Source organism: Seriola lalandi, unplaced genomic scaffold (assembly GCF_002814215.2).
Source record: "Seriola lalandi dorsalis isolate HSWRI2012SDOR001 ecotype SW California unplaced genomic scaffold, Sedor1 jcf7180002054890, whole genome shotgun sequence".
Taxonomy (NCBI): domain Eukaryota; kingdom Metazoa; phylum Chordata; class Actinopteri; order Carangiformes; family Carangidae; genus Seriola; species Seriola lalandi.
In genome coordinates, this window is record NW_019525442.1 from 482062 (window position 1) to 507039 (window position 24978).

Genomic DNA, 24978 nt, shown 5'->3' on the forward strand with positions numbered 1-24978 from the left:
TTCCATTCTCCAAACCTACCCACAAGGGAATATTACAGTTCAAAAGGTTCATCATCAAATGAAGCACCGGTCATGGCTCAAAGATTACTGGACTCAAATGTGGGATCAAATGAAGGCAGGTAGATGCAGTGCAGATATTTTAACGAAGAAACAGGTTTCGGCTCCATTTCGAATCCAGGTAAGCGGCCAATAGGAAAATAAACACACAAGGAACACTAGGAAAGGCAAACAGGAACAAAAAAGGACCAAGTGGTACACCAGGCAACAGTACTGACAAGGAGTGTGACACAAGGGGAGCAGGTAACGAGACACAGGTGAGACCAGATGGGCACCATCATTTTATGGATTCTTCGATGGCCCATGCCCCATCCCTCCACCAAATCTGTTGCAAATCTGTTGCAAATCTGTTCTGTACTTTTCGAATCATCTCGCTGACGACTAAACAAACAGACACGGGTGAAAATATAACGCCCTTGTCGGTGGTGAAAACAAATAAATAAATCCTCACCATCTTATAATGGAATATTTTGCCTCAAGAATGATCTCTGCTGTGTGTGTATGTGCTTGTTTGCTGAAATTAAAAAGGAACATTTTTATGCAACACTTTCAGAGCCTCCCACTCGAGTGGGCAGCTATCATCTTTCAGAGTTGCATCAGTTTTTCAAAAATTCAGCTTCAAGAAAAAGATCTTATTGTGAAATCGTGTAGCCTTAAGCAATGCTTCTCTGAACTGACAAGTCACTTGTAACTTTTTGCTTTTTGAGAAAAGAAAGGGGACATGATGGAGGGTCAGGCTGATGTGGGAGACAAAGATTTTTTTTGTTAATAATCCCCCTTTCCATCTCTGTTATGAGAAGCTGAAAACCTGCATTTCATTCTCTTAGAACATCTATTTTTTCCAGAGATATTTTTTCTTGTTTAGTGACATAGTTTAGTGATGATACTATATGTAGGAGGGAAACAAAATTCAGAATGATACAAACAATCAGGACCTGTGGTACTGGTATACACATTGAAGGACCATCTACTCAACTGATGTCCTCTGCCACAGTCTTATTAGTTCTGCCACAGTTTCATAATGATCCGACAAATATTTTACCATCTCAAATGGCTAAAATTTGATTTCACTGTAGAGCTGCACACAGTGCAACGATTCATTCTGCCACTTCGTCTCTCTCTCTCTCTCTCTCTCTCTCTCTCTCTCTCTCTCTCTCTCTCTCTCAAATACACACAAGCACATTGACAATGGACCCATCTCTTGATTTGCCAAAAACAATGCATAGATGTTTATTTGCATATAAATCAGGGAAGTGCGATCCGATCACAAGTGGTCACCCAAGATAAACGGTGAGACACATTTTAAAGCCAGGGGTGAACTGACGTACTTAGAGCTGACCACTTGCAGTGATCAGATCACTGAAGACACATGTCTGGCTGTCGCCAGCCTGGAGGCATAAAAATAGTTGCAGTCTATGCCATACCAATATTTATTATTATACGTATATATATAACTACCAATATTTTTTATTTAAATAATTGTTTTGTGTATGTGTCTGTTTGTGTGAGACTTACCTGACATTAAGAAGAGCAGCAAAGGCCTCACTGCCAGCTAGGACATAACTAATTCCAATAGAAATACTGGAGAAAGACAGAATAAGAGAAGAGAAAGATAAAAGGAGAAAAAAGAGGCAAAGAAAAAAGGGGGGGGTGGAAGAGCAGAGAAAGAGAGGTTGTTAGCTATTAGATAGTGACTGGTCATTATCTACTGTCGTGGTTACTTCTGATAAAGTCAAAACTTGAACAAGCACTCCTACACTGTATTAAACATTAGGATGTTGCCTCACCGTGGTGCCTGAGGCTATGAACAGCCAGAGATTTAATTTTAAAAACATTTCTTGTTTGTAGTGAGTCGCCTTGATCCTCCACAACTTCTGTCTTATATTTTCTCAAAACAAAAGTTGCCTTTGAGGGCTACTTAAAGCAAATGTTTGGGTTGTACATTTCATATGTACTTTGAGCATCACACACACACACACACACACACACACACGCGCACACACACACACACACACACACACACACACACAGAGTCAGAAATCTTCTTGACAAAATGTACCTTCGTATGAGGAGCTGGGTGCTTCTGAACATTGGAAATTAGTGTTTATACTGTAGGCTTCAATCCGAAGAGAATGACAAGACAGGCTTTTGTAGCTCAACATCTGTTCCTTTCCTTATAAGTTTAAGCTTCTATAATCTCTCAGCAGTTGCTTGTTGAGAGAGCAAATCCATTAGCGGGTTCTCTAGACAGCAAGCTGTTATTTTGGAGAGCTGAGTTACACCCACACTTTCAAAAATCTCCTCTTTCAAATCTTAAAATAAATTTCCAACGAATTTAAGAAGTTTCACGCAGGCTAGTCCTCTCATCTACAGCAGTCCGAGCCACATTTTCTACTTGCCAAAGATGCAAAGCAAAGAACAGAGAGGCAGTGATGTCAAAGCTGCAGTGATGATTCAGAATCGAGATGCAAAAGCAGGATTTCTTTCATTCAAAATAAAAAGAGATATTACAAAGTAAACTAAGATCATCAGGGATGAATGACATAGTTTCTGCTTACTTGAATAGAAACTCTGATTTCTACTCTGCCATACACATGAAACCTTGTCCCCTAAAATGAGCTGCAGTTCACATATTTTAGATAGGCAACAAGATTTAGCCATCTTGTTGCCTTTTGAACTCCCCAGTGTAACATGTCATAACACCTTAAACCTTAAAAACTAAAACTTACAAACCCCAATGACCAGTAGCTCTCACCCCTCAGTTTGCCTACTGGGCAGGTCTGTGGAGGACGCAACTCTAACTTTACTGAATATTTTAGTCCAACATCTGGAGGCCCCTAAAACCCACGCTAGGCTTTTATTTGTTGATTTTTCATTTGCATTTAACACTATTCAGCCTTATCTCCTCGTAGAGAAACTACTGTCACACTTTAACTTGAACCTAAATCTTGTTGGCTGGATAGTGGATTTTTTGACAGAAAGGTCAAAATGTGTCAGAGTCAATGTTGTGTTATCTTCCAAGTTATTCTCTTCTACCGGTTCCCCCCAGGGCTGTGTTCTTTCTCCGTTGCTTTTTATTTTATACACAAAACTTCTGTAGAAGTCCGTATCAAAACAGGCATATCTTCAAGTTCGCAGACAACTCCGTCATAGTGAGTCTTTTAAATGATGAGGAGACGCTGTGGTTGATGGTTTTGTAACCTGGTGTAGGGATTCTTTCCTGTCAATAAACGTGTCCAAGACTAAGGACATGTTTATCGATTTTAGGATATCCCAACCTAGTAGTATTATTCGTACTGTCATCCAGGGTAAGGAGGTTCAGATTGTCCCATAGTATAAAAACTTATTATTGACAGCAAACTGAGCTTCAAATCCAACACTGACGCTGTCTGCAAAAAGGTCCAGTAGCGCTTGTTCTTTTTGAGAAAACTTAACTCATTTAAAGTGTGTAATGTTCTTATGTCCCTGTTCTATCAATGTTTAATCGCATCTGCTCTTACTTACTGTTTCGTGGCTTGGTTTGGTTTTCCCCAGTATTACTGTGCTCTGTATGTGATATTTTATTTTTTTTTATTGTCAATGTATTTTAATGTGTTTGATGTGTTTATGATGCCTGATGCAAAAGTCTTCTCAGACTAGTTTCGTGCATGATCACTGTGAACTATGTGACTTATGCACACACACAATTAATTGAATTTCCCCCGTGTATGTGTGTCTGTGTGCATGCGTGTATGTATGCAGTGTATATTTGCATGTTTCCACAGAGTATAACTGTGTCATTATGTCTGTTATACAACACCTCCACCATGTAGGACAGAACATAAAGAACAAGGGGCGCCAAGGTTAAAAGATGCAGGTCATGTTTTGTGTGCTGTGTGTGTCTGTGTTTGTGTGTGTGCGTGTGTGTGTGTGAGGTCGAGACTTGGCATTGATCGACCACTAAGCCTCCTTGAACACAATGAGGGAATTATCGATTGGCCAGGTGTTACAGAGCTGCTCGCACTCTGATAACAAGACCTTCCACCAGCAACGCTGAAAGCCCCCATCCCCCTCACCTGTGCCCACATGGACACATCAAACACACAAATCAACACACCGCCCTGTCACTGTGCAAGCACTACATACAAGCAATACAAAAAAGTGATTACTGTGCAGCATATAACATCGCAGACAAGTAAATGTCCCCAGTGGCGACAGTCAGTCCTAAACTTAACTGAAACCATGTTTTCGGTGATGCATCTGAGTTTATATAAAAAAAAAAAAAAAATTTTTAAAAAACAATAAATATGAGCCTATACAATGATTTTCCAGACCATTACTTTTCCTGAGTGGTGCAGATAGACCATTAGTTTGGAGCCATTGGTGAAATTGATAAGAAACTGAAAAAAATGCAGTTCTCCATTAGGGAAATCAAACATCCCTTTACTTTTATACCAGGTAATAAGATATGGGGTGTTTGTGTGTGTGTGTGTGTGTGTGTGTGTGTGTGTGTGTGTGTGTGTGTGTTTTAAACTGTAGTGAGTTTATACTTCAAAAACAAAGTACAGTATTTTTTTGGTTGGAAGTGATTGCCTTGTGCATTCTTAAACATTTCCACACCAGAGCGGTCTCTTGATTCAGAACTTTGAAGCATAATTTCATTTACCAGCTGTCAAATTCAACTTCAGGACAGAAAACAGTGACTGAAAACAGGCTGGACACCTCAAAAAGTCAGTGGACTGCAGATGCCGCAGGACTGATCATATTTTATCCGCATTTGGCTCCAGCTTGTAACTCTCAATATCTCAAGGCTGTGCAGCAGAAGCCAATGATATAAAGTCTGAACCTCAAGGACAGTTTTTACACAAGTCTGCTGTCCTCGCTCAGTTGAGAGTAGTTACGCTGGTCCACGACACTGACACTGAAATGACTTAGCAGGAGTCTCTCCTTGTTAACATTGTTACATTAAACATGTGAGGATATTTCACTGTGTTGTTATATTTGAATGTGATGGAGGTCATGAGTTGGTGTTTTAGCTTCAGCCTGTATTGATCTTATTTCACAGAAAAATCTGTGGCGCTGTTATGGTCTCTGATTATATTCAGGATCGACAATATGTCAAAACTAAGAGAAAATATTCTTTTAAATTCTAGACAGTATCTCATGAATATTAGGTAGCGTGTCATAATTAGGACTCTGTATCTGTATCAATTAAGAAAACAGCATCTCTTATTTATACAGTATCTGCATCTTATAATTATGTCGAAGTACCTTAATTAGTTCTTCTGTAAAACATATTTCAGGGCAGGACAGACAGTACGGTTTGGGGCAGTCATGACTGTAGGATGGCTTTTACTTGCCACTTGGAGGCCAATTAGTCTTTCTAATTAACGACAAAGTTCGCAAGTGTGCTTTTCTTATGATTTTAAGTTTGTGTTAAAAGCATAAAAGCATTAAGTTTCTGTCATAGTAGTCATTACAAGTAACTGTGACCTTGTCCTTACTAGGATGGCTTACTGGATGAAGACTAGTCAGTTTTTCACATAATTCTGATAGTTTCGTGTGAATGTCACTAAACCCCCTGCTGACCCACCTTTAAAGATTGAAAATCACAATTTTTGTATTTGGTGTTGAAGTGGCGATGAGTATGATGAGTGAAGAGGTTTGAATACATTTTTTTTTATAAAAGGCAAAAACACACATCTGAAATGGGAAAAATGCTTAGAGGATGAAACTGATGCTGGAAACAAACAAACTCAGCCTCACACTCCCTCCTACATTCAGTGTTATTGAATTGGTAAATGATTGGTAAATGTTGTAACATTAAGATCCCGCAAAGGTCAAGGCCACAGTAACTTACAACTGGAAGAGGAGGATGCAGTTGAAGGCATGGCTCATGGGCCGTGAGAGGAAGATGTGGCCAAGCAGATGAAGGTTGGGATGCAGGCCCTCTTCTTGGTTGTGCAGAGCAACAGCATCCGGCTGCAGTAAACCTGCATCTGAAAGACCCAGACAGACAGATGTACAAGGCAGTCAGTTCACTGATGACCCTGTCATGACATGAATGATAAGAGATAAGTCACCAAACTTAGAACAGTGGTTCACAGTTTAAAATGAAGCAATGTAGATGACTTGTGACCTCTTATCACAGGTTCATCGCCTCGCTGTAGATATGAAAGTGACTTTTTCTTCTTATGATTGTTTTATTTTGAAGCATTTTTAAGGGTATCTCACAAGCAAAAAATAAAAAATAAACAAAACAGAAGTTAACGAACTGTCAGAATACTTTTTTTCTAATCCCTTTCAATGTTTTCAGTAGATAGAGTGGGAAAAAGTCTGAAAAGGATGGTGATCAAGGGTTTGTTCTATCAGACCGTCAGACTGCAGCCACAGTGTTATCACAGTAATTCATTCATTGCCAACCTTAGCTCTACCATGTCATTTATTATTTTCATATCCTACTTTAACTATTAATTGTATTGTGTTGTTCTTTTTAAGATCATTTAAGCTGACTCATCTGGACTGGAACAATGTTCTACAACGAACCCAGGGGAACTGTTGCTGCTCTTCTTGTTCTGAGCTCTTATGCACCTTCCAGCACAGAGCCATACAGCCAAGTATTGCAACTGTACTGCCTGTTTGTGGTGTAATAACTTTGATATAAGTGGTCCTGGCAGAGTGTACATTATTAAACACGATAGTCAAAAATGAGAATGTTAAATTAATAGCAAACGAGCATGTTAAATTTATGACAATGCAGAAGTCCATTATATAAGAGTAGAGCATTGACACGCATACACACAAACATGCCACCATCACCATCTGTGCCGCCACTCAAGTTTAAATTAGAAAACATGCCAGTCCTTTACACCAGCAGCACAGCATGTACATGCAGCTTTTATGTTTAAGAGGTGCTTTTGTCTGATTTGATTAAATAATGATGGCTTGTTTATACCGTCGGACACTGCTGGACAAAAGATTTCATATTTATCTCACATGATGCTTTCTCAGCTTTTTAACTTTGTTTTTCACTTTGTTTGTTTTATGGAAACACTGGATAAAAACAAGTGCCTAAAGATCTTCTGTTCCAATCCATATTATGTTTAAGCAGTAGTGTAAGTATTCAGATTTTTTATTTAAGTTAAATACCATATTTGAAAAATACCCACAATTGAATGTGCTGCATTCAAAAGTTTACTTAAGAAAACTAAAAGTATAAAACTTAAAGTACGAAAAGCAAATACTTAATATCAAATACTGTTGATGCATAAAATAAGAAGAAGCCTTTTAATGTTGTAGCAGGTTGAGGCAGACCTAACGTTGACTACCTTCTGTACATCCAAGCAATTTAATCCATAACAATGCATCACACAGAGATACCATATTGAACAACTATCTTAGTCACATGACCAAGCACTCAGTGAATCTCTCATTGTCCTAACAGCGGAAGCAAAACCAAATTTTGCATAACATAAGTTTATATTTAAGTTGTCTTGGCAACAAATTTTATACATCACATAATATTAGACAAATTAATATGCTATAAAATTATTTATTTATTTACTATACCCAAATATTTTTCACCACACATTTTGGCCGTTGATATTTCATCTAACGGACAACTACGTATGATACTGGCTGTAAACTCTACTACCAGATATCAGTAAGAATTTGTGTGACAGAAGAAAACCCCAAAAACATGACGAGCAAAACCAAAAACCACCTGTAGTGTGGTAGTAAGTACAGAACCAGTCCAGTTCAAACACTGAAATGAGCAGAAGAAATTACAGCCCGTTGCTGAAAATGAGATATGGCAAGTTACACAGACAACAAATTAGCCAATTACAATATAACTTTTCCAGTCAGTGGGTTACTCAAGCAGCTTAGAAATAAAGGCCAAAGAACCCACTGGTCCATATAATTATGAGGCAGTTCTTAAATCATGGCGTAAACCCTTTGTGAAAGTTTCAGCATAAATTGCTTAATTTCATTGTAGGCAAGACTCCAGCAAACTGGACAGAGTTAAAAAAAAAAAAAAAAAAAATTCAAAAACTTGTCAATTATTATTAGTAAATGGATCAAAGTAGAGGTATTCTCAGAGATATAGCTTGAAGAGTTTTGTTGTGTTTACGGAAGATGTGTAATTTTCCACTTTCCTGCCAATACTTTACACTTTAATGTCTAAATATTATGTCTGAATTTCCATTTCCAGATTTTCAACTAACATTACCTCTATCCCACCAATGACTGTCCCATACAGTACTTGAAGAGGTAAGTCATAGGTTTAAGACAGAGCAGACCTAGATCTCCAGGCCTTACTGAATTACTGACTTTTATACATGCAGTGATTGTTATAATCCTCAAGAGACACATCCAGCCATTATTAGTTTATAATCCAGGCAGCATGGGGGAGGAAACTGACTAATTGACATTGTCCTTGACCTGTGAAAATAGGTAATTATGCCAGTATTGGGCAGTAGCATTGCTATAAAAGTCGTGGCGTTACTAGTTAAAAAACACTTAATAAGTAATGTGGTGGTTACATCGCTGTTTTCTGAATCAAACAGCTTTTCAGTAGCAAAGCTATTTTATAGATGAAGCAGTGTTGTACCGCTCAGAAAGCCATGTTTCCCCGAGCATTTCTGAAGCTCATGAACAGCAGATCTTTCTGCTGCGGTCTGAAATATAACCAATGACAGGGGAGTAAGGCACTGCAGACACACGCGTTTACTTGATGCAACAATGGCAGAGGGAACCTGTAAGAAACACACACTTTCAATGGTGCGTTATGTATGTGTGCACATATGGCTTTTCATTCAGAGGTTTAATGAGAGAGCTTGACATTTTATTAGCAAATAATAGGATCAGCCTGCAATAAGCCTCATCACTAATCCACCAGTAATCATGGCTGAATGGTTTTCTACGTATTGTCTGATATCCCTGTGGGTCTGAAAGTGTAAATACATCTATAGAGATTTTGGCCACATGATGCTTGTAATGGAGATGATAAAAATAGACAAAAGTGAGCAGGGGAGATTAAACAATAACAATTGAATTCCACATTATTTGTTGGCTATTTTGTTTCAGCAGACCTTCTCACATCCAGGGAAAAACATCTTTTGTTATTCAGTGTTGAAAAGATGGCTTTGTCATGCCGCTTGCTCATCCAAACCACGGGTATGCACTAGTTACACTGGTGCATGTACACACTCACACACTTATGACCAATGGGTGCCTTTGGTGACTATGCAATGCAGCTGGAGGCAAGGAGCCAATGGTCTGACTAAGTCTAATGCTTCATGGATACTCTTTTTTTCTGTCCAAAGAGTTTTGGTGTATCAGAACAACTTAACACTGCCTAGTATTTGAGGTGTGATTATTATGGAATTGCATCATCACATATAAAACACCACTGAGGAAAAAAAACATAAAAACACACCGTTATTGATGGACAGTGAAGTGACATTTTCAAATATTCAAAAAAGAGCTGTCAGAGATGAATAAAGGCCGGTTAGCTGGGCAAAAATATTAGGATGTAGAATAGGGTGGATGAGGGTGTCATAGTATATTCTATATAATTTACATTTCCATAGCATTATTTCCATCAAAATAAAATAGATTCTAGTCTTACTACTTCAGTCTCCTGCAATTTGCTACGTCTATTTTAAAAAGGAGCTATTTGCAAAGTTTTTCTACTACTACATAACCAACGTTAGAATTAACAGCTGATTACTTACCAGTCTTGCCAGTCTCGAGCTTCAGACATCAATGTGTTAACAAGACAAAAGGTTATAATGCGTCCTCCGAGTAGTGCTACTTCTTTAGGGCAGACTGAGCGCCACCATGACTCAGTATTGGAAAGCGACATGACAATCTGACTGTGCTGGAGCTAGGTGGTTAGCATGCAATCTTCAGGAAAAAAAGTAGCTATAAAAATAAAAGCAAAACAAGAGGGTTGCTCTCCACCACTGGAGACAAATCTTAGCGAGTTAAGGAATGAAGTTTGATGGTGAACTCACAACACTACTCCTAGACTGGTAAGTAAACAGCGGTAAATGTTAACGCTGGCTATGTAACAATAGCAAAACTTACAAATAGCTCCTTTAAGCTGCCTTCAAAGAAAATTTTTGCAGATGTCTGATTAAACATTAAAAAATAGGGAGGGAGTATGCCCATTAATCCACCACAAGGCTTTCATTGTAAAAAATTTGCGCATGAAGACATAAGCTTGACACTGATTGACAAAAACAGTGAAGTAGAAGAGAATGGAATGATGACAAGGAGGAAATGCAGAGACACCAAACAGGATCAGCAAATATAAATGGATCAAAAAGTTGAGAGACCCTTACTAAAATATGATAATACACTTGCAACTTGGCGACTTGCTATCATCCTCAGTATTATTCCGTGGTTAATGCCTCTAAATGATGCTTATAAATGAGGTTTTTATGAATTCACTTTAGTAAGTGTGAGTATCTCACTCACTGAGAACAATTTGATTAATATCTCAATATGAAATCAGTGATCCAAAACATCCTGTTAACAGTCAATATAATTCAAATCAACCCAGTCCCGACGCAATGGTTTACAAGTCAATACAATGTGTTGCAATAGTGTGGACACTGGCACTGTACCTTATCTCAAAGTATCTTATCTTGTAACATTTAATTCTTAATTACAAAATGTTGTGTACATACAGCTTAAAATTTCAATTTTATAGTACTTAATTTCCATATATCATACCTTTGTTATGGTGTGATATTCTAATACAAGCATCAACACTCACTGTTAATCTTTGTTTTTGTAAAAAAGAGAAAAGCTGAATCATTCGAAGTCTAATACAGGCATATGATTTAGTCAACAACTATTGTTAGCATTTGAATATGGGTATGTGATAAGGACAATAAGAAGATTCCATTTTATTCTTAACGGTAAGTAAAATAAAGATGAAACAAAAATGTCTTTATTTGCACTGCAGTCTTCCTTAACATGTATTTTATCAGAGCAATTCCTTCTAAAACTTTATTTCAGAAGGGTGACAGGAGAAAAATTTGTAATCAGCTTCTTTCTGTTTATGAGACATTTGTTGCTGTAAATTGTGGAAATTATACTAGGCAATGCTTGTACATGTGTTAGCCCCTCAAAAAGGTTTCTTTACCTGCTTCTGCATTTTCACCATCATCTTCATCCTCATCCTCTGTGAAGGCTGGGTCCTCCACGCTCACCTGATCCATCACAATACATTCTGCAACATCTGTCTAGAATCAACATAAAGAGATCATACTTATGGATTAAAAAAAACCTTCTCTCTTATTGTCTGAGTAAAATTGTTACTTTTATCATTTTGTTTGACACTTGAGTATGAGCTAAAATAAATAAATAATGGCATGTATGGTAAATTGTATGCGATTGTCTTAATAGTCCTTTTTCACAAAAAACATTTTGGCGTGTCATAACAATTAAATTGATCAAATTAAAAACAACTGGGGCGCCCCGGTGGCTCAACTGGTAGAGCGCGCACCACTTAGGCTCAGTCCTTACCGCAGCGGCCATGGGCTCGGGTCTGCAGCATGGCCCTTTGCTGCATGTCATCCCCTCTCTCTCCCCAACTTTCCTGTCACTCTCTGACTGTCCCTATCTGAACAAAGGCAAAAAAGGCCACAAAAATAACTAAATGGTGTACATCACCTCCCACAAATAAGTTGGGATCTATAAAAACAACCTTGATGGGAGAATGAACACACCTGTACAGAAACTCTGACCCATGCGTACGAACATTTTGGAGACAAATTATTGATGCAGGAGGTGATATATTCTAATATATATTTTGCATATATCTTCGCTTTACCTTGCCGTCAAATAGCCCTTTCCTTTGGCACTACATTTTCTCAATTACTGAACGGACGGTATTTCTACGCCATGCACTGTAATATGCTGCAGATCAGTTGTTTGAGTCATGGACCCCACATCAAATAATCAAAATTATCACTTTAACCCTTCCTTAAATGAGCTCCAGTTGTGTCTTACATTGTCTTAAGTGCTCCTGAATGTGTTCCAAACAAAAGCTTCTACTTTTGTCAGTGAAGTTGGGTGTCAAAGTCTGTTTTCAGTGTCATTTGAGGTGGGTAGTGTTTTTTCAGCTGCTTACCTTCATCGATTCCAGCTGCACCACCTGACATTTCTGAAGAAGTTCCACGAACAGGTAGATAAGTAAGGCCTGCATGACAGACGATGGAAAAAAAAAATTTAATTTGTTGTTGAAGGTGTGGCGAAGTCATGCAATTTTTTAGACTGTATGTATATCAGTGCTATTTCATACAGTTCTGACAGTAGTTCAAACAGTACTGCCTCAAGCAGATTTCAAGTAGATTTCAAGTACATAAATGTGGATGAGACATGCATGAGAGGAGAGATCACCAATCATTTGTTGAGGCCAGCTTTGAGTGAGGGACCTTCTTCAAGTGTTAATAGGAAAACAAGTGAGTGCAGAAGTATATAAGGGCAGACAATGACTTACTGAGTGCCTATGTAAAACATTTGCGCCATTACACCATGCGAGATCTCTGTGACTGCAGACAGTCACAGGCAGGCTTCAAACAGAGAGTGCATGGATAAATGACAATGTTCCTTTAAGGAGCCAGCATAACTTTCTCTGACATAATCTCCTATTAATGTCGCATCCCGTGGGAAGATTGAATGTGTTATATGGCTTGATAGAGTTGCCTAAATCTATAAAATTGGCCTTGTGGTAGGCTATAGGACTTAGGTTGAGCAGTAAAGGGAAAATTATTGCAATGTATTTTTCTTTTATAAAGCAGTGATTAGGCTCATATGATGTATGTTAAAAGGAGGTATGAAGGAAGTGCATGTATCACAAACAAGTCCCTTTTCTTGCCATTTCCCCCCTACATATCACAACATCTTAAATTTCAACAGACCATCCCAGTCTTAAGAAAATAAGAGTCCTTGTATTACTTACCTGGACAAAAAAGCCAATGAGAAAGGAGACGAGGAAAGGCACCAGTCCAGCATGGGCTATCGTTACTGGAAGACCTAGAAATGGATATAATATAGAACTGTTTCTGAATTTGATTCCCATCTAAGTGGATTTAAAGACATGTGCTATTTGACTTTTTTTCAGCATATCTACCTGCCTGTCTGTCCCCTTACTCTGCTCGTCTTTCTCTCTCACAGACCGACATTCCTTTCCGCTCTGGCTCAAACTTACCATAAAATTTAATGGATAGTGCTCATTTCAATATGAGATTTAAGTGATTGAACAAGTATTAACTTGGAAGGGCTCCACCTTTGTGGAACTACATGAAGACCCCGCTGAAAACAAAGTAGTTAAATGTAATGTCCCATGTAATTTCCACCTCTACAAAAATCTCTCTGGTGTTAACTACACTTCATAAACCACAGTTAAATTTGCCATGCCAATGAAAGCCGAGAGATGGACCGAGCTTTAATTACCTTCCAAAATGAACTGATATTACAAAAAAGAAGTCTTGTAGAAAGAACAAACACAACTCAGCAAAGTTTTCCCACCATATTGGTTGAGTCAAACATAAACTATACACAAAATTGCAGTTCCATACAGTATCCTTGGAAAAAAAATAATGACTGTGAGAAAGATGTAAATTCTCCAGAAAACTTTCAGGACGTAGTGTGTGGTGTTGCTGATCTTAGACTGAACAATGTAGTAAGGTGTTATTTAATCCTATCCTCAACTCTGTTTATGAAGAGTGTGCCAACAATGTGATCTCTCAATTTGTTGTAATGTGTCTCCCCAAATCCAATTGTTCCACATGGAATTATAATATTGACTCTAAGTCTTAATAGTCTTAAACATCAACTTCCCCTTTTCCAAACCCCAATGTCTTTTGTGTTCCACACATGCAATTTGTCATACGATGTAAATGTTTGCCAACTGGGAGTTCTTCAAACCAATTACCAAATGGGTGATCCTCAAATAAAATGGTAATTATTTCTTTCACCCGCTATTGGCCATTAAGTGTCATTTCCTCAGACCTACTGTAAAGTCTGTGTTGTGCAACAGATACAAACGAAAGTATGAGGGTGATGTCCTGGTTGTTTGGACTGTCGGATAACTTTTGTGTGATGTAAGAAAATACAAGTACTCACCTAAGATTCCAGTTCCTAATATTGTTGCAATGGTCAAGAAATCTAGGAAGACAAACAGAGCTTGGTTAGATCAATAAAAGTATTCATGAAGTCACAAAACGAAGACCAACTTTGTTCCACAAATAGCTGTGCAGAAAAAAAAGAGGTACTCTGGGTAATACAAGAGAAGATTTTTAAGAATCGCTGTATTTCTGCTCAGAACTGACGAAGTCTATCAGCGAGTTGACTGGAGTGGGCGCAGTATCAGGGTAATCAAAGTCACAAGTAATTTTCAAGGCCTGACTATATTCCATTAGTCTCAAGTCATGGCAGATACGTCTCAAGACAAAAAGTCAAAAGACAAAAGTCCTAAACTTTGCATTTCTTGTCATTATTCGTCTGTCCACTGGTGTAAAAAAAACATCTACGGGAGGCATTAATATACCTATGTTATATTTTCGGTTTTTGTTAAGACTGTTGAAGAGTCAGCTCTATAGCAATTTTTAAGGCTTGTATCAAAAAAAACAAATATGTTGATTGACATCTTCAATTTCCAGGGACAATTCAGAAAAAGCAGATATAGGCAGGATTGCAGTGAAATAATCTACTGTGTTGAAAAAAAAAAAAAACAGTCAGCATGGACTCAAATAACTTTGGTACCAAGCAGTGATATCTCAGCTGAGCGTTAACTGTAACCGGCCCCCTTCTACCGCTCCATCTGCTTTTTCAATTTATTCACAGGTGTAGAAAGAAACACATTTCTCAAAACCGCACACATTATGTCTAAGATCATTCATTCTCACACAACCAACTAGTCCTACCTCACTGCCATCGCTCTGAGATTCAAAGCCAATATTATAGCAAATCACCTGACCACCGACTCTACCTCGTCCTCCTTCACATGACTTCTGCAGATATCAACAAACACAGACATATGAAAAGGGAAGATGAAAGAGGTTGTTATCATCTGGCATACACGATCTCAGCACCCCATCATTACCACTAAGTAAACTGAAATGAGGTGTGTGGCTTTTGTACCATCATTATCAGTGTGTGAACGTTGGCTGCTGGGTTCTTTTACAATTGTAGGATATTTTCATGTTTGCCCATGTTGTGAAACTAAGCTGGAGAAGTTCTTCCCCCCTCAGGAAGAATCAACTAAACCAACTACCTAAAAGCATTGTTTTCGTGACTGTGGGTACAACTTTTCCAATATCTTGGACTTCTTTGGGAGGGTATCGAAAAAGCACTGCTACAGTGAAATAGGATGTTTTGATCAGACTGAGCAAACTGAAAAAATGAAGTGGAAAAATAAATCCCTGCTTAGATACAGTGCGATTTTTACTATAAATAGAAACACGCAGATATGATCTCTGTTAGTTCATATGACCAATAACAATACACAGTCATTATTTTATTAAAGGGGTTATTTGTATGTTTTCTCTGCCACTGAATGTGGTTTCCTACCAGGAGCAGATGGTGGCGATTGTCACTTGACAAGACCTTCGGCCATTGTTGTCTTTGTAATACAAGATGTTATTATACGCTCCCTGAACAGTGCTACGTCTTCAGGGCAGACAGGAGGCTGTCGTGAGTCGCTATCGGAAAGTGATGCGATGGGCTGGGGCTAGCAGGTTAGCGTGCTAACTTCAGTAGAAGAAAAGATGTGATAGAGACAAGACTTAACATTGCTTTCCACCACTGGAGACAGCTGTTGGCAAGTAAAGGAATGAAGTTTGATGCTGAACTCACAATGTTTCTTCTAGACTGGTAAGTAAACAGCTGTTAACGTAACGCTGGCTATGTAGCAGAACGTAGAAATCGCTCCTTTAAACAATACAGCTGATGATATTCTATATTTTTCTTGCTGTCAATAAAGCCCATGAAAAGACCAAAACCAACATGTCTGTGTAATCAGTACCTTATTAAGGCTCCTTCGACTTCATGCAGCATTGTGTGCATTTATCGTGATGCATGCTGGACTTTAATATATGCTGGTTAGAAACTTTCACCAGTGCTGCAGTACTTCACCGTGTTACATGACTTTAAAACTCATGGGGATTTTCTGAGTCAGGTGCTGCAGTTGCTCTCCTCCAGCTGCACCGATAGGGAACCACCTGTGTCAACAGAACTTTGCCTTAATTGGCTTAAAAAGCGTCACTAACACGCATGATGTGTTCTGCGTTTTTATTCTAAGAACTTCAGATCCATTATCCCCTATGGTTATCTCTCCCAAAGGGGATGCAATTTATTTCATCTCCTCCTTCTGGCTGCTAGTTTTATATGTGAGCACCAACACTATAGTTTTAATTCCCAGCCAGAAAGCTGTAAAAACAGTTTAGTTCAGGAGTTTGTTATTGTAAAACAAGTGATGCCCTTTTAGGAGGTCATATTTTTTCATCCATCAGATTTATTTACTTTTCACCCTCCTGCCAATATGGTGGCAATTGTTTTTTGAGAGTGTTCTCAAGTCCGTGGTTTTCTTACTTAGATTTAATCATGTGTGTCAAAAAACTAATGTAAACTTGTTTCTGGCCTTAAAATGTTTAGATTTTGTCTGACATAATGAGGATAACACTGATATTTTCTTTTATAACAAGACTAAATCAAAACCTAATATGTGGCTGGACTGTGTCGTAGGCTATTTGCATTCTGCCTAGTGTCAGCCAGTTTCAGCCTTTGCTTCTCTGTTATCATCCAGCCAAAAACCGCAGAACAGCTGTGCAGTTTTTCTGCAACGAGTTGTGACCAACCTGCTGCTGTGGCACAGAAGTACTGATTTTCACAAATTGGTGGCATGTTGCTTATTGATGATGCAATTTTGCAATAGAACAGATATCCTGTGTTTCTCTATTAGTCTTTATGTATATAAAGGCCCAAAAAGTTGGATGACAGTACAAAACATGGAGAATCAAACGGTAACAGTCACTGATTCCAAAGGGACATTAACACTTTGCTAAAGACTGGTGAGAAGAAAATAATTATCAGGATTAGAGACTCTACTTCTTCAGATGATTTTCTACAGGTAACGCGTTCTTGGCCAGTGTCATAGAGAAAATTAGGATGTCTGCAACAACACAAGGTAACCAAGTTCCCCTTTGCAACCATTTCATTGGACAGCTGGAGACAATTGAAAACTAGAGGGCATCACATCAGCCGCAACGCCGGTCAACATGTTGCTGTTCCGGCCCATGAGATTCAGTAGTTATTACAACATTATTACATGAGTGCTCAGTGCTCATGGTTCAGACCAAATCTATCTTTGAACTCGGCTTTAATTTCAATTTAATCTCAGCTACACACTTGACTGTATGTTGCACAGTTGTAAATATCACAGTAACAATATCTGCACCTGCAAAATTAGTCAAAACCACCTCTGTGGTAGTTCCCACTATAGTAGGTGTTTCCAGGACCACATTTTGCCATGATAACACACACATGCACACACACACACACACACAGACTCACAAAGTGAAAACAATACCTAGCCCTGTGGTAATAAATGATATTATCCTATAGAAGGTCTGTGCTTTAACGCTACCATGCTCAATCACGCTCTACCCCGCGTCCTGTTTTCATTCTGCCACCAGCTTCCCACTCCACATGTCCCAGCCTGGCCCCCAGACCCCCTGTGTTCCTGACCCCAGGTGGACTTTACCATTGCACTGCTTGCACTAGCTCTTGTGTTAGCATTGCTAATAATAGTGACAAAGAGGAGCTACCCGTTGACCAGCCCAGGCTGCTCAAGCATTGCTGCTGCAACATGCAACACAACCTGACAGGATCCTCAACTTCAACTGGATATAGTAACAGAACTGACAGCGATGGCAACACAGATGATAATCTACAACTAGTAGGTAGCAGTCATCCTATAAACCAATGTGTTACACTTGAAGATGACCAGCATTCTGGCCAAAACAGCTGTTAGACAAGGAGCGCTGGTCAATTTACAAGACTTAGAAGTAGTTGATATTACATGTAAGTTAAGAAGGGAGAAAAGATAAGCAGGTCCTGGATCACAGAACAGTAAAAAAAAAATAAGGACTATATTATGCCGTCTGTTTGGAAGCTGAGAAAAGAGCACTCAGCTAAGTGGGGATGGCAAAAATCAAATCCTTCAGCTTAATTGGGGAAGCATGAGAAGTCTGCTGAACACATCACAAACATGGATACCTAGTGCAATCTATCATAGAAACAAACAAACAGCTAGATCAGGTGCACCAAGATCTAATTGCTCTTGAAGTAAACCACTGAGAGGAGATTTCAAGCAGCTATACTGCAACTGTCAGAGCACAATTTTGTGTCAACTCAGGCAGGTAATTTGAGTCTGGCAATGGAAATAGACCTGATTGCTCAGTTTGACCAAGTCATGCGAGAGCATCTGAGGAAAATTCAGACAAAAGAGCTAACCACTCTAAAGGAGTATGCCACAGAAAAATGGGATTTAGATGTTGTCTCTACTGCTGGAAGCATCTGCTAGTAAATGCAGAGATGGCCTTCTGTGGTAAGTACCATTGTGCGGAACAATAAGTTGTTCCAGATAAATAAAGTGAGCAAGATCCTGCAGAGCCCCAAAGTTTCAGGGGAGACAGTGAGAAAAGAAATCAAGGCAGTGATGGAGATTTCAAAACTGGATTCAACTCCGCCAAAACAAGAAGTACCAGGGAGATAGCGGAGAGGCTTGAGGTGGAGATGAACTGTCCGGAGTTGCATCAGAAAAGAACCACTACACAGTTTGAGTATGAAAGAAGAAAGCAAACTCAGTCATCTGCAGGAGAGTTCAACTCTTCAAAAGAGATTTTCTTGCTTATTATAGATACAGCCCATGTCACATTAGAGGAGAGATTCTCACACATGGAAGCCTTCGATGAGCTGTATGGTTTTCTCTACTCTGCTGACATAATGAGGAGCACTGAGGAGGGAGGGAAGCTGGACGAATGCTGCCACAGACTGGAGCAGAGAATGAATGATATTGAGGTAGAGGACCTGTAGCTTGAGATAAAAGGTGCAGTAAGACCCTTCCTCACACATACCTCATCACCATGTGAGATTCTTGATAATATACAGTATATATATATATATATATATATATATATATATATATTGTTGGATAGATGTTGAGGATGTTCATGTGTGAACATCCCAAGATCCCCCTCCCAAAGCTGAGCTGATTATGGCAAAAAAAGCAATACCAACTTAACCAATGTAAACAAAAATAAAAACCCATTCAAGGGAGAGGAAGAGAAAGACCGGGACAAAGAAACCAAAACTGAATTTCCTCCAAGCGTCCGTTTTTTACTACAGCAGGAATGCATCATCCCTGATATTTTGTGGTTGTTCAAACAGGTGAATAGTGTATCTTCTGCATCCAAGCACATCCAATTTCCCCTAAAAAGGTTTTCTAAATTAACATTACATCCTTTAAAGTATGTTCGTGAGGAGGAGAATCATGAGGGTAGGTGAAACAGCGCAGGCATCACCTGATTGTTACAGGCAGTTAAAAAGTTATAATTCGTGTTACTGACAAGATCTCAGGTCTGAAAGAAGTGCACAAGCAGAATAAGTGGAAGAGATGATGGAGAGGAAATTGCAGTAAATGGAGAGCAAGAGCCCATCATTTTCTTCAAGATTTGAATCAGTCTTTGTGTCTTTCCATAGCACATGGATGAAATATTTGGAGGTTCAGAGGTTGGAAGTGCCTCAGAGAACATAATCTCCTCCACCCCCCTCCACCCTCTCATGTGAAGCCCAAACTTCCACGAACTAGCAAGCATCCTCTGATCAAGACAAGCTGTGCACTGACCAGCAGAAGACCCGCCAGCCTTTTATGAGACTTATACGGGCCACCCCGGGAGGAGGATGGCGGCAGTGGAACCCCTGGTGCACCCAGATCTGAAGAGGTGGAGGAGGCTGAGGGAGAAGAACTTTTGAAAAACAAATATTAACCACCCTAGGGCAAATATCTGAAAGTCTCAACCGAATAGCCAAAGGGCAAGAAAAAATAATTCAGTTGTTTGATAAAAATGTTCAAATAAACAGAAAACTGCAGTTTGTTATTCTCTTGGGGTATTCTGAATTTTAACATTTCTATTAGCAAAGACAGTGGTTGGTTAGTCACAGTCAAAACCAATATGACTACACCTCTAGGGAACACCTGTCTCTATTCTCTCTCCCCCTTTTTCTCCTCTCTCTTCTCCTCTTGACCTTACTCTGTAGAGTGCCTTGATATAATGTATGTTATGATTTGGCACTACACAAATAAAATTGAATTTAACTGAATCGGGCATCACTGTTACTCCAAGATCCCCTGCCAGCTTGGCCTGATTTCTAGCCTCCTAGTTTCTATGAACTGCTGTGTGTAGACACAGCGGGAGTCCTGATGATTCACTGGCATTAAAATGTAAAGCCTTAGACCTCTGAAATACTACAATGTTATCGAATCACCCCCTGTGGTATGATTCCCACCAGCTCACAAAAAATTAAAGTTAACCAAAAATATTTACTCTAAATGTTTGTGAATTGCATCTCTTTAATGAAAATGTGCACGGCTCTGGGACAATGGGTCAGGCCTCTCTGCTTACACCTCACCTGCGCGTCACGCTTGCGGAAACTATTGTTTGTTTTTTTTGTGTGTTTTTTTTACCAAGACAGTGTGAGCACAGCTAAACAATTGTAAATAAAAATAAACAAGTGATCTTCAGCTCAAATCACTATAATGCTCCATAAAACTGAGAGGAGCTGCAGATTCAGCCAATAATTCTCAGTGGATCCTTCACTATGAGTGATGCCTTTCACACATTTTTTCCCACAGTCATCTGATACATTGTTAATATAAAAATATCAATTATAGTCACTTTAAAGAGGGCTAATTTTCATACCATCTATCTGTCTGTATGAGGTTCAACATCAGTCCAGTTTTCAATTAAATGGGCTTATTAATGTGTAAAAGATGATTTTCCTAAATATATTATCAAAAATGATATATCATATAATTGGGTGAAAAATTATAATTTAATTCATGCAAATAGATCCGCTTCCAGCCCGTCAAAAATCAGCTAATTTAGTGATAATTTGTGACAAATGCTGCTAGTAACTTAATAGACCTATCTCACAGCAGACATTTTCACTTGTCATAGAAGGGAAAGCACAGGTATTACTAATTGCATAAATGATGAACATGTTCTATTCAAGTGTCACAGTACGCATTGAGAGTGTGACCATGATCAAGCATGCACACTATCAGGACCCTGACACTGCAGCTGAAAGGAATTCAGACATCTTTGATAGTATTATTTACACCTGAGCTTTTCCTACGGTGACATGTCGCAGCATGCATTGTTGTACTGACAAGCATCTCAAAAGCATCAAGCCATAACATCTAAGTGGCAACACAAAGTAAGCTGGTTATTGCTATAGGTAACTTTGCGACAAAGACCATCTTTTTTAGTTGCAAAAGAGGTGACATTATGAAGCCATGAGATCTACTCATTAAGGTGAGATGTTCCCAAATTTGAGAAATGTATAGTAAACTACGAATATTGATCAGGACCAAGACTTTTGACTTCTGTTTTCTACGTGTTTACGAAGGCCGGTTACAGTGGCTGGAAGTTGGAGAGCAAACCGGCAATGGAATGAATAAAAAGAAAACAAGACAAGGTCAAAACGTATATGGCATGTTGTATTTGGATTCTGCCTAGTGTCAGCAGGTTTCAGCCCTTCATCTTTTTGCATCTCTTACTCTCTTTGCTCACACATTTAGTATTTGAAGGAATCCGGCCCATTAAGACTACATTTTAACCAGCAGTCACATCCAAGCTGTTTCCAAGTTACCGCTCTGTGCTGAAAAAAACAGATTTGATGATTTTTTACAACATCGCCTGACAAAACCATACACAAGTTAAAAAACCCGCTGTCTCTCATTTCAGCTATATTTACTTGTAAAATGCTCACACTATAAATCATAGACAATGTGAAAATCACAGAGTAACACTAAGCGAAGGTGTCTGAATGCTTTCTGAAACAACTGTTTGTCAGTTGTACTCTATGTACTGTAGATGTCACGCCTCTGGATACAGTATTGTAGTTAGAAAACATCACCCAGCTGAAAAAGAAAACTCATTTGATGCAAAAGCATTCATGTTTACGCTACATTTTTTCAGAAAGTAGATTTCTACACACTCTGTGAGACCGTTTTCTCTGATAACAACAAACATAATCAACCAGCCCCTCTGTCATCACGTGCCGTTAGTTGTATTGACGAGGCGGGTCACTTTTCTGTCACATTCAAATCCATCACTTGCACTCTACGGACCTCCCATCATCACTAGAAATAAGCTGTCATTTCAAATCAGCCTGATCATTTTTCATTCTCTTATCAATCCTCCTCTGTGCTCTTCCACCACCCCTCTACAGATGGCTGCGGGACATATGGCATCAATAATTAGAAATGTCATTATAACCTTTTTCATATTGTCTGTGTTCTCACAGCTGCTGAGGCATGTAATATAATGACTCAATACCTTGTGTTACGGAGAAAAAATTATAACAGTGAGACAGGAACATGGAGAAAGTTACCCTAATAGACATTTAATGGTGTTTTGAATTTGATGCCTCAGACATTTGCCCCTTGTCTTTAGGCACGCTACAGTCCTTCACTTCTTACTCCTAAGGAAATGTCTGACTACATAAGAGCCTTACAGCGTATTGTTTACATGACAACATGTGGCTAAGAACTCTAAGAAAATTTGATGCCACACTTAACCCAAGCGCTTACATCCCAACCTGCTGCACAGGTTGCAATAGACATAGTCCTTCACCAAAAAGCATCAACATTTTCCCATTTTTCCCCTGCCATGTGTCTTGCTACCACTTGTCTTCACCTGTCAGTAAAGAGCTTTACCAAGTTCACCTCTATTTATTTTCTATGAAACCTGAGTAAATCACTTCACGATGGCAGCAGGACAGGAAATAAAGGTTGGCTACCACAGTGACAAAAATTTGATCAAGGAAAAGCCAATTAATGGTGGGCCAGGAAGTGTAGTCCTAATCAGATATGGAACACAGCCCGTATTCACAAAGCATCTTAATGCTAAAAGTAGCTCCTAATTTGCCTATTTAAGAGAAACTCCTAGAAACGCCTTTTTTTTTTTTTTACTAATAGCTATTCACAAAGTCACTTAGCACTAAAAGTAGCTCCTAAGTCTGGGAGAAGTTAGAAGTAGTCGTGAGGACTCCTAACTCACTAAGACCAAATCACAAAGAAACGTAAAAGGGCTGCTGTCATTCCACGTCAGTGTTTTGGAATCCTTACATAATGCTGAATTACTTAAAAGATACTGACTCAATAATATTATTGATCATTGTGGATTTTGTGAAGGATGCAATCTCCTACCAACCCAAACAACCTGATCAGTGTGGAAGTTAAGTGTTTGGCAACGCTGCATTACTTGTCAACAGAGAAAAGCCAATATATCCACCAAACAATAAATGCACTCTGACCCAACTTTATAGGACAATTCATATACTTTCTTTTAGATGTTAATGAATTGAGTTTTGAAAGTTTTGAATGTAAGTTTTTATAGTAAAATTAAATTCTCCTAGGTCGACACAAACCTTATCATACAGATGAATTTTGGAGAATTCACTACTTTTGTAAACAGCACATAATCCGTTATTATTTAATTTGTATTCGTTTATTTCTCACTGTTTTGTTTTGTTTTATTAATTTTATTACTGCGGGATATTGCGCATTCGTTTTCACTGGCACAGACATCAACCAATCCCTGTGATTCCTGCAACGGAGCTCGTCCATGAAAATTGCAGCCATGGCAACGAAGTCGCATCCTTAGCTTAGGAGTTTTTGCATCTCCTTACTAGAAGTTGATCTCAGCAGCTTTGTGAATAGGACTTTGGAGAAAACTTAGGACTTAGGAGTACTCTTATTGGTAAGATAAAATGCTTTGTGAATACGGGCCAAGATTAATAATTTGCTGCCTTGCATTGGCTTTTATGTTGATATAATGAATATCTTTTACCTTCTATATACTGTATTTTGTTAATAATGAGAACATTGTTTTAACAAATAGCCTACAAGCCACCAGTGGGCCAGTGCTAAATTTTGATCATAGTAAAATCATAATTCAACATTAAAAACCTGACAATTCAATTAGCAAACATAGGCTTCTAATTAGGTACAAACAAGCTGCAAATGTCAACAAAATGTCAACTTTTTGAAACAGTTCAGGTGGCAAATTATGGGCATCCTGGACAGGGTCATTTAAAAAGCTCAAACCAGATATAAGCTCTACTAGGTTCATTAGATGCATGCCGAATTAAATGGTGAAACCTAATGACTGACTGAAGATTATGTTTGGCTAGGTAGTATGGGCAAAATTTATTTATTTATTTCCTGTTGGAATTTGCGTCCCCTCCATGTTAGTCTTCGCGTGTGTTTGTCCCGGTCAACCCCCCCATAAATAACATGTTAAATGGAGGCACGGTGCTTAAATAATGCGTTAGGCCTATGCTAGGCTAACTGTGCATTTATTCTTGGTGACAAACCAGATGTCGGTCAATTGTGATGCGGCGCATTTTCAGCATTTTCTGTCCGGGATTGTGTAGCCTGTGCCGGCGTTTGAGTGTGAACGTCGTGATGTGTCGGTACTCACAGCACTGAAGGTAAATAAACCGCAACTTCCAGTGTCTATCCTGGTTTTTCCGCGTTATTTTGATGGACAGAGTGCTGAGACTGGTGTCGGGGATGGGGCAAGGACTTGTTTGGTTTCTTATCTCCTCTGCATCGGTCGCCATCATTTTCAT

At 38.9% G+C, this 24978-nt stretch overlaps 1 protein-coding gene across 1 annotated transcript in view; it reads right to left on the bottom strand.

The window, feature by feature from the left end:
* The window catches only part of LOC111671956 (uncharacterized), an 85385-nt gene extending 60407 nt beyond the window's left edge, over positions 1-24978 (bottom strand). Inside the window, exons 1-7 of the mRNA XM_023429208.2 lie at positions 24828-24978; positions 14182-14223; positions 13016-13089; positions 12185-12253; positions 11195-11294; positions 5897-6035; positions 1573-1638 (exon numbers count right to left, since the gene is read on the bottom strand). Of these exons, the coding sequence (XP_023284976.2) occupies positions 1573-1638; positions 5897-6035; positions 11195-11294; positions 12185-12253; positions 13016-13089; positions 14182-14223; positions 24828-24978 (641 nt within the window). The remainder of the gene's footprint in view (positions 1-1572; positions 1639-5896; positions 6036-11194; positions 11295-12184; positions 12254-13015; positions 13090-14181; positions 14224-24827) is intronic.